The 11,004-nt window shown below is 34.3% G+C and overlaps 1 protein-coding gene across 1 annotated transcript; it reads right to left on the bottom strand.

Annotated features, from left to right (window-relative positions):
• Positions 1 to 8,982: 8,982 nt before the first annotated feature.
• LOC147384224 (uncharacterized) lies at positions 8,983 to 10,504 on the bottom strand. Its single transcript, XM_086426124.1, has 3 exons — positions 9,671 to 10,504; positions 9,334 to 9,570; positions 8,983 to 9,255 (listed from the first exon to the last, which is right to left on the bottom strand). The coding sequence occupies exons 1-3, from the start codon at positions 9,728 to 9,730 to the stop codon at positions 9,010 to 9,012; spliced, it is 543 nt and encodes a 180-aa protein (XP_086282250.1). The 5' UTR covers positions 9,731 to 10,504; the 3' UTR covers positions 8,983 to 9,009.
• Positions 10,505 to 11,004: the final 500 nt, after the last annotated feature.

Here is an 11,004-nt window from a genome sequence, read left to right as displayed (position 1 = left end):
TTTTGTGAATGGGAAGGCATTACAAGCAGTCGTCAACATCAAAGGGTAATAACATTGAACCTGCAGTCCCAAGGGTTGGTGGGTTCCCTATCTCCCTATATTGGGAACCTCTCTTTCCTAAGAAGTATTAATCTCCTAAATAACAGCTTCCAAGGTAAAATCCCTCAAGAAGTCAGCCGTTTGTTCAGGTTACAAGAATTCAACATGAGCAATAATTCTTTTGTGGGAGAAATTCCAGTCAATTTGTCCCACTGCTCCCACCTCAAAATCCTCCGTTTAGCTAAGAACAATCTTGTGGGAAATATTCCCATCGAGATTGGCTCTTTGTCCAAGCTCACTGTCATGTATCTAGGTAACAATAATCTAACAGGAGGTATCCCTACTTCCCTTGGGAATCTTTCATCTCTCAACACTCTATCGCTAGAATATAATAAGATTGGAAGGAAGTATTCCAGATTCCCTCGGCCAATTGAAATTTTTGACAATTTTTTCATTTGGTGTAAATATTTTGTCTGGTATGATTCCTCCCTCTATTTACAATCTCACGTATTTAGAAATCTTTTCCAGAACACTAAATCAAATAATTGGGAATCTTCCACTTGAGATAGGCCTCAATCTTCGTAATCTCCGCTTATTTTTTATTGGAGGTAATAATTTTTTTTTGGATCAATTCCTGTTTCAATTTCAAATGCTACAAGACTTGAGAGGATTAAAATCAATGAAAACAATTTTATTGGGCCAGTCCCTATTGAGGTGGGAAACCTAAAGGGCATTAAAGATATAGGTTTGGGTGACAATAATCTTGGAAGTGGGAAATCGAATGACTTGGATTTCCTCAATTATTTAACCAACTCTACCTATCTACACTATTTGGGTATCAGTTCCAATCATTTTGGAGGTAGGCTACCCAACTCTATAGCCAATCTCTCCAACCAACTAAATATGTTAGATCTAGGAGTGAATCAGATATTCGGAAACATTCCATCTGAATCAGATATTTGGAAACTTTGTATATGGATAATAACTTTCTCTTTGGTAGTATTCCCGAGGGCATCGGGATGCTTCAAAATCTACAGGTCTTGGCCTTAAGTTGAAATATGTTCTCTAGACATATACCTAGCTTCCACGGTAATCTCTCCCAGTTATTCACACTCAATTTGTCATACAATTCCTTAGAAGGAAACATCATTCCAATTATTGGGAATTCTCAATATTTGCAAATTTTGGATCTTTCTAGAAACGATCTTAATGGAACCATACCCAAATGGGTAATTGGCTCATCGTCACAGTTAATTTCCCTTAGCTTAGCAAACAATTCTTTGCCTGGGACCCTACCTTTGGATGTGGCTAACATGAAATACCTTGAAGCACTTGATGTTTCCGAGAATAATATGTCAGGAGAAATACCTAGAACCCTTGGTAGTTGTTTGAGCTTGAAAATCCTTTATTTGCAAGGCAATTTCTTTCAAGGACCTATTCCCTTAGTTTTTATTTCTTTGAAAAGTATCGAAGATGTAGATCTTTTGCTCAATAACTTATCTGGACATATTCCGAAAGATTTAGTGGACCTTAAGTTCTTACAAAATCTGAATATTTCTTTCAATGACCTTGAGGGTGAGGTACCTAAAAAGAGAGTCTTTCAAAATGCAAGTGCATTTACCCTTTTTGGAAATACTAAGCTCTGTGGGGGCATCCCAAAACTTCAATTACTTGCATGCCCCATCAAGAAATCTAGACATAGAGGAACATATCTTGCTTTCAAGGTAATAATCGGTGGTGCTATTCTATTTGCAATTGTGGTGACATCCGTTCTTGCTCTTTGTAGGAAGAGAAATCCACGAATGAAATCCGTTTCCTCATTTTTCCCGGGTGATTGGTATAAAAGGCTTTCTTACAATGATCTCCATAAAGCAACAGAAGGATTTTCCTCAGCCAACTTGATTGGTATAGGAAATTTTGGATCTGTATATAAAGGAATGATTCGTCCAGATGAGAAGGATGTTGCGGTGAAGGTACTCAACCTTAACGAACAAGGATCGTCCAAGAGTTTTACAACCGAGTGTAACGCTTTAAGAAAAGTCCGACACCGAAATCTACTCAAGATCATAACTACATGCTCAAGTATGGATTTTAGAGGTAATGATTTCAAAGCTCTAGGTTTTGAGTTCATGTCTAATGGGAGTCTAGAAAATGGTTGCACCCAAGTTCAGACGAGAGGCCCTTATCGAGAAATTTGAACCTTGGCCAAAGACTAAGCATAGAGATCAACAATGCTTCTGCATTGGATTATCTTCATAATCATTGCTACACACCAACTATTCATTGTGATCTAAAGCCAAGCAACGTTCTTTTCGATGACGACATGACCGCCCACGTGGGTGACTTTGGCTTGGCAAAGATTCTTTCTCGCAACACAAACGATTCCAGTGAAATTGAAGCCAGTTCAATACTGATAAAAGGATCTATTGGGTATATTCCTCCAGGAAAGAATTTAATCTAGATTCATTCTTTTTTGTTTTCAAATTTTTTACATATATCTTAAATATTATTTGTATTTTAAATTGGATCTATAACATGACTTAAATACTTACTCAACAATGCATGGATTGCAGAGTATGGCATGGGTCTTGATGTCTCTATAGAAGGCGATGTGTACAGTTACGGGATACTTTTACTGGAGTTGTTAACAGGAAAGAGGCCGATAGATGAAATGTTTACGGACGGTTTAAGCCTTCATAAGTTTTCTAAAATTGCTTTGACTGATCAAGTGATGGAAATTGTGGATCTGTTTCTACGCTTAGAACAAGAACATAATGAAGCTATCAATGATGAGGTGCAAGAATACCTGATTCGCATGTTTAAAATTGGAGTTTTATGTTCTGCGGAATCATTAGGTGACAGAATGGAAATCAAAGATGTTTTTGTGTAGTTGCAAGTGATCTAGAAAATGTTTCTTGAAGAGAGAACCCTTTAACAGGAAATGAAACACTCCCTATTTTGTTTTAGATATAGGTTTGGCATAATGCTAATTAGTTTCTTAAATGTTTTTTTTTTCTTTTGTGCAGTTTTATCTCAGATTATCAATGTATACTTGTGTGTGTAATCGCTTGGTACATCTCCTATACTTGTTGAAATAGAAAATTATTTAGTCAAGACATGTCTTTTTTTTTTTTTTTTTTCTCCAGAGTCTCAAGTTTCTTTTCACTAGTAATTTACTGGAATGGAATGGTTTTTTTTATTTTTATTTTAAAGTTAACTTCATCTATCAAGAAATGAGTAAAGATGACTTTCAAAGGTTTTGGTAATAATAAGCTCACCGGAAGTAAAATTCGACAAGATCTCATTTTAAAGTACAAAAAATGACGATCCACTAGCTAATATATATATAGGTAGTGTTTGGCCACCAAAATTGAGAACCAAATCCTCCCAAAAAGTCAGCCCATTTCCTATTGTAACTTGTTTTTTTGGAGAAATATTTCTTCACTTGCAATTTCTTTAGTAAACCCTTAGAACACCTTTTTCTAAATTATAACTTCTTCCTATCAAAGAAGGGTAAGATCTCTCCATTCTCTCTAACTAAACCTACCAAACAAACATCGAAGTTCACCAACATAGCTCTAGTTTTGAGGCACAATCGTGAACCTTGTAGATCTGTTCATTCTCGTGTTTGATCCACGATATATTGGAGCTTTTCACCAATGGTTATCATTGTCCTCTTTTTTTTTTTTCATTTCTTCTAAATTATTTATGTATTCTTATCAACCTTGATATATTTCTCCAACAAAGTTATATAAATGGAAAAATATAATATAGTAAAAACCTCATTGATTTCACGAAACTTTAACTCATTATTTTGAAATGCTTATACCAAAAGATGGTCCGTAAGAGTATATATAAGCACTTGAGGACATTTCTAGACACTTAGGTGGTGTTTGATTGAGCTTCAAAACACATATTTTCCAACGTTTGCGGTCAAAAGTTGCATTTTGAAGCTCAATTAAACACGACATCAGCTTCGTAAAGTTGTGTTTTGTAATTTTCGATTTTTTTAACCGCAGTTTGGAGAAGCAGATGAAAGGAGCTTCTCACAACTGCGTTTAAAAGCGCTGAAGTAAAATGACGTAAATTCCCTTCAACCCAATCTTTCATTTTTTGTCTTCATTCAACCTAAACCCACGACGGCAGCTCTAGATCTCTCGCTCACGACGGCCGGCATCTCTAATTGACACCATCGACAAAACCCACACACGACGATAGGCATTTTCGATCGGCAGGCATCTCTCTCTCTCATGCCATCGATTCGTCGTTCAACCTAAATCCCACAGACACCACAAGATTGCCATTGACAACGGCAGGCATCTTCGATCGACGCCATCGACAGAACCCACACACGACAGTAGACATCTCTGGTCGACGCCATCGACAAAACCCACACACGAGATAGAGAGAAAAGATTTGGTTGATTAGAATCAGAGGGTAATAGGGCTTCGACTCTACTATTGGTAGTAGTCTTCATCCTTGATCTCAATGCTTCCGTTCTTGCTGTTGTAGCATAGCAGAGGAGAAGTACAGTAAGTTTTTCTCTCTATGTTGTTATGATTTGGCGCATTTTAGTAGAATTTAAGAGAGAAATTTGCTAATTTTTGATACCCAATTATGCAAGCAATACGGAAAAGTGGGTCTATAGTGTCAACTAATCATTAATCTTTCTTCTTCTTAGTTTTTTTTTTTTTTTGGTTGCAATTAATCCTTTTGGCCAATACTAACTTATTGGTAGAAGGTAAATTGGTTCGACTCGAGCAATATGGATCTCATGATCAAGTGAGGGAGTAGAGAAGGTTGGGTTTATCCATTCTCATAGTTATCAAATAAGGCTGATATTGTGGAGATAGTGAATATTGTGATGTCTCAAGAGACTAGAAATATAGAATTTTGGTAATAATGCACCCTATTTAGGATTCTAATGTCACCAGTTCAATGCATTTCTTTTTTATTCATTCCTCATGGATCTTAATCCAACTTACATGGAATGTTGCTAACGAGTTGGGCTCTTTAGTGTCCCAGGAGTGAGTATATGTTGTTGATTTGGATATGGAGTCTTCTTGAGTTCTTTATATCAGTGGATTAGTTTTTACCTTCGCTTCATGTATGCAATCAACTCGCAAGTAAGATTTTCCACAAGTGTCTTAGAATATTGGTATCACCTTTTTAGTGTCATCTGATACTTCATGATACATTACTCTATGTAAGTACAATGGTTATGGCATCATGGAACAAGATTGGGTCAAGTTGACTAAAAATTTGTGATTCTTAAACACGAATCTTGCTCAGACATTTCATTATGTTCAGGCTAGGACATTGGAGGAGAATATTGGATAGCCAACAACTATCATAATAAATTGAGCATAGTATGGATGGGGAAGTTGAGATGAATTGAAAGGAAGGACTGAATTTTTTTCATAGAAAATAATGCATTCGAATTTTTTTTAGTAGTTTAATAGGTGGATTAAGTTAGCAAAAGACTCGGATGGTCTTGACATGTTCAATGAAGATTGATTACGGCACTAGTTAGAAGAGATGTTTAAGTTCCTTAAAAAACAAATAGAAAGACCCAAAACAACTTGGATGGAGATGGAGACTAAGAGGAATCATTAGAGACGTTTTTGTAAATATCTCAATAATTTAATCACAAGTAAATTCATTTAAAAAAAAGAAAAGAATCACGCTTCTTATAAATATATAAAAACACATTTATATCCATAAAAATAGTATTTATATATTTTCACGCTTCTTATAATTTTATTTTTTTATATATATTTAGTGTAATTATATATTTATAGGGGTATTCTGATAATTTTTTATGCATTCTGGGTGCATTATGTTGGATTACGTATTATGAAGGTATTTTATTTATTAGCAAAATTTCATATGTCCATTTTTAAGAGGAGATGCTATCGAAATTTCTATAGAATTCTATAATTTTTTTTTAGAATTATAAATATTTTAAAATTAAAACAATAATTTTTTATATAATTTTATTATATTTATATATATTTAGTATAATTATATATTTATAGGGGTATTCTAATAATTTTTTATGCGTTCTGGGTGTATTATGTTGGATTGTGTATTATGTAAATATTTTGTTTATCAAGAAAATTTCATATGACCATTTTTAAGAGGAGATGCTATCGAAATTTCTATAATTTTTTTTAGAATTATAAATATTTTAAAATTAAAACAATTATTTTTTTAATTTTTTATATAATTTTATTATATTTATATATATTTAGTATAATTATATATTTATAGGTGTATTATAATAATTTTTTATTCGTTCTGGGTGCATCATATTGGATTGTGTATTATGCAGATATTTTGTTTATTAAGAAATTTTCATATGTCCATTTTTAAGAGGAGTTGCTATCGAAATTTCTATAGAATTTTATAATTTTTTTTAGAATAATAAATATTTTTAAATTAAAATAATTATTTTTTTAATTTTTTATATAATTTTATTATATTTATATATATTTAGTGTAATTATATATTTATAAGGGTATTCTTGTAATTTTTTATGCATTATGGGTGCACTATTAACCTTAAGGGCATTCTGGTCATTTTACCCTACTACAGCAGATTTTAGAAGCTGTATCAAACAATAATTACTAAATTCTAGTAAACAAAACAACACTTTCACAAAGCTCCATCAAACAAGCTTTTTAGTATTTCAGATTCTAACAACAGATTTTGACAGCAGAAACTGACAGTAGATTTAAGTAGCTGAATCAATCGCGGTCTTATCTTTCTCATTTATGAGTTTGTAACCTTTTTAACTATTCTTAGAAGATTCTACATGAATTTGACTATTTTGACGTTTCTAACTTCTTGAATTTACTTTTCCCCCTAAATACCATAAATACCCTTATTGACCTTTTACTAAAACAACTCTTGAATCTTTATATACTTACAAATTAAGTTTAACTTACAACATCTTTCAAAGTATTGCTGAAGATATTAATAGTAGGTTTGATGGTGCTGATCCGATGGATCATGGGTTGCCTTTGAACGTTAAAATTGTCATGAAGTTTGGTCCAAAGATTTTTCTAATAGTAATAGGTATTGAGCATCCCTAGATGAGGGAATCATTAAGATTAACATGCAAGTTTGCTATCAAATTAATATTGGAGGAGGAATTAGGTACTTTAGGTGGGATCACAACGGGCTGGGAAATTTCATTTTGTGTGGATGGACAACACAACCTATTGGATCTCATAGAGCTTCAGGCATAGTTGAGGCATTACAATTTGCCTTGAAGAGATGTTTTAGTCGAATAGATATTAATATTTGTGGAGATTCTTCTTATGTTATCAGGAGCATTAAGTAGGGGTGCACATTGGATTGGATAAATCCGAGAACTGAACCAATCCGAAGCTTTTGGATTGGATTGGTTCGGATTGAACACACTCATGGTTCGAGTATGGATCGAAAGAAAAAAAATCTGATTGATTTGGTTTGGTTCCGGATTAGACATATAATAGAACAGAACCAATCCAAAATCCGAACCAAATTTATATAATATATATATTTATATCTTTAATTATTAAAAAATAGAACTTTAATTCTGTATTTCTCTCTTCTTCCAGTTAGAAGAAGCTGAAAACCTAGCCGCCGTCGTTCGTCTCCCTCTCTCACCCCACCTCGCCACCTCGCCATCTTGTCGGAAAACAAAGAGGTATCTCTCTCTCTCTCTCTCTCTCTCTCTTTCTCTCTCGCTCTCTCTCAACTGTGTTACAAAGAGGTAACAGTGACACCAACCCATATTGCATCTGTGGATTGGATTGGTTTATTCACCACCTTCACCTTTCATCTTCTTCAAGAATACAATGTTGAGTTCTTCTAAGATCTTCGCCTCCACATGCGGTGACTTCCCAATCACTCAGAAGAACCAAGCAAGAGCTGTACCTGTTGAATCTCGACCCGCGAAAAGGAAGCTCAACCCTGTGTCTTTAAGGAACTTTTCACCTTTAGGTACCAAATCATTCCTTGAAATTTCTTCAGAAGAAGTTATGTAAGCTGTTATTAGATCAGTTTCTTCCACACCTTCACTACGTCATATTTTACAAAAAACGACGGGCCAAAGCCGTCGTTTTTTTTTAGAAAAATGACAGCCCCCGCCGTCGCAAGAGCAGTTGTAAATAACGATGTCGTTTTTAATGAACGACGGTTGGCTCGCGTCAAGAAAGTGTTGTATAAAACGACGGTTATGGTCTGTCAAAATAAAACGACGGCCCAAAACTGTCATTTTGTTTGTCTAATTCAAATTTAATTAATAGATATAAACGACGGCTTAGAGCCGTCGTTTTTTTGTCAGATTTTTTTTAAAAAAAAATTAACCGCTATTATTTGTCATTTTTAATATTTTTCACCTAAAAAGAAAATGACAATTTTCATTGGACAAAAAATTTAAATCTAACAAAATAAATAAATACACCAAAAAAAAATAAAATTTACATTTCTCAAATGGAAACCATTTTCCTTCAAATTTTACATGTGCAATCATAGTCCAACATGCCCCGTTTTCATGGTGTCGATTTTAATACACATCCCAATGTTTAAAATAGTTTCTCAAAAAATATCTTCTACCAACTTCGCTTCACTTGACTTGTTGAAATCAAAACTAACATCTGTCTTTCTCGGTCCTTGGAAGAATGACGTAGTGATTCTTAAGGATAACATACATTCCTCCTTCTTGCAACATATAGTAGAAATCTGTGGTTGAAAATTTAAAAAACATTGTCAGATATATAGTAGTGACACCGACTATCTAAAGCAATCCAAGTAATTATGCAAGAAAGATGAATATATCAAATTACAAAATAAAAGAGTTCTCATAACTATCATTATCAAACATTTAATTATTTTATTATAATTTTTTATGTTTAGTGTCTATCTACAATTTAGCAAGAAGAGTACCTCTGTTCAGTAAAACTTTATTCGAAATTTGGGCTAATCAATAATATCATCGCATGTCAAATCAGCAAATGTTCCTTCTCCACTTTGTAGAATCACATTCCCATCAAGGACCTCATCTATAAGAATATCGTAACTATCTGAATCAGCATTAGATGCACCTATCACTCTTCCTTCGGCAACACAATCATGTGGTCGTTGTAAGCGATTCACCTTACAAGGACCTGTCTGTATGCTTGGTGGATTAGAATGTGACTCATGATGTGGAGAATCAGGCCTTACCTATAAAATCATGTAGACAATATCATTGCAATAATAGAAGTTCACTCATCTATCAAAAGTAAAATACCAATGTTGTACCTGTGAAAAACTACCGAGATTGGTGTCAGACTGCATTGGTGTCCTAGTAGAAAAATTTGATTGTTGTAAAGTCTCATTCATCTTTTGCACCGCTTCCGTCAACTTATCCACTCTATTATGAAAGATTGTCGTCTCATATGCCAAGGCTTGCTTGTAAGGAATTGAAGCACGCACGGAAGTCTTGGAAACACCTGAACCCATTCCCCGAACACGACCCCGACTATCAGGACCACAAACCTGTACAAAAAGTGTATAATATCAATACCTACTAACGATATGATATCATACTTACTAATATCATAATTACAAAATATCCTAATTAAAATAATGCACATACCACAGCCACGGGGTCATGGTCTAGATCGTTATGTTTATTAGAAGGGTCATTAGCAATCATTCTATTGATGGCCTCCTGCAAAATAAATAATAATTAAGAAATATAAATCATTAGCAATATGTTTGCATTGGCTGGGAATTCTGCCTGCAAGCTTAAACACAATGAACACAGTTCACATTGAAGTAAATCTCTTGCTTATATAGACATGATAACAGGACTGGAAGAGTATGTAGGACAAACTGATTTCAAAACCATGAAGACAAAACGAAGAGATCATAACTATGTAACAGGTGAAAAATAAGTATTGCACATTTTAAATTCACTCCTAAGAAATAAATAATGTATCAACCCAATATACTTAGATGACTTGGGCGATCCCAACTCTTCGGGATAAAGCTTCAACAATGATGATGGATGAATCCAATATACTTAGATGACAATCATTGAGATAAGAACACATATGCCATCAACTGCAAACAGATCATACTTGATCATATCATCATCACCGTTGTAAATGGAGTTTACTCAGATACACAAGAGCTTTCGTGAGGTTCAATGCTGGATTTTGATGTGACGAGTACATTGTCATGCTCCTTGGAAATATCTTTCTTAAAACCAAGGGATCAATTGTATGTGAATAATTTCTGTTTATTAGCATGTCAGGTTGGTTTGAATTCTATGTTGTATGTGTTTATGATTTCTGGTTCAAATCCTAGGCAGCATAAAAAGTTAATAAAAAAGGAAAAAAAATGATGAAGAAGGTGAAGAAAGAGAGAACAGGTTGGGATAAATCATTTAGGATTGTATTAAAATGAATTAAATTGGTTACCAATAACTCTAAAAGAGTTATCGAGAAACAAGTTGCAGGATCAGCCAAAACAAAAAGGCCCATACAAAACTTGCTGTACTCATAATTAATTCCCACGTTCAAAGGCTGCAATTACTCTACTCTTTTCTACTGGGCCCCCATCTCTCTCATCTCAACCTCAACCTCAACCTCAACATAACTCACCCTTGATTAAAAATCTACCCTCCATACGCCAAATCAAACAGCTTGTCACATCTATTCTTCCTACACGTGTCTCACTACAGTCATCCTACATCCCTGTGGACCACAAGTCCCACGTGGCCATGACCATCCCTGCCGAATATGACACGTGGACCTCTAATAGTAGTAGAGGACCACTTCATGTAGATAGAGTCCACCTTCAGCTCTCCCCCACTTATTTCAAAAGTGTTATCCTTCAATAATTGCATCATACGTCATCCACACAGGGGCCAATGCTAAAAGCTATGGGTCATTGCTACTCAATTTTATAAATTTTAATTCAATT

The sequence above is a fragment of the Akebia trifoliata genome, chromosome 15, assembly GCF_017979445.1.
Source record: "Akebia trifoliata isolate Shusen 1 chromosome 15, ASM1797944v1, whole genome shotgun sequence".
Taxonomy (NCBI): domain Eukaryota; kingdom Viridiplantae; phylum Streptophyta; class Magnoliopsida; order Ranunculales; family Lardizabalaceae; genus Akebia; species Akebia trifoliata.
This window is presented reverse-complemented; position numbering and strand designations above follow the sequence as displayed.

Bases quoted from the DNA above. Each gene is read 5' to 3' on its own strand.
- LOC147384224 (XM_086426124.1), bottom strand. From the start codon at position 9,730: ATGATTGCTAATGACCCTTCTAATAAACATAACGATCTAGACCATGAC. The intron at 9,571-9,670 runs GTATGTGCATTA...CTTTTTGTACAG, and splicing joins ACCATGACCCCGTGGCTGTG to GTTTGTGGTCCTGATAGTCG. The intron at 9,256-9,333 runs GTACAACATTGG...ATGATTTTATAG, and splicing joins ATCTCGGTAGTTTTTCACAG to GTAAGGCCTGATTCTCCACA.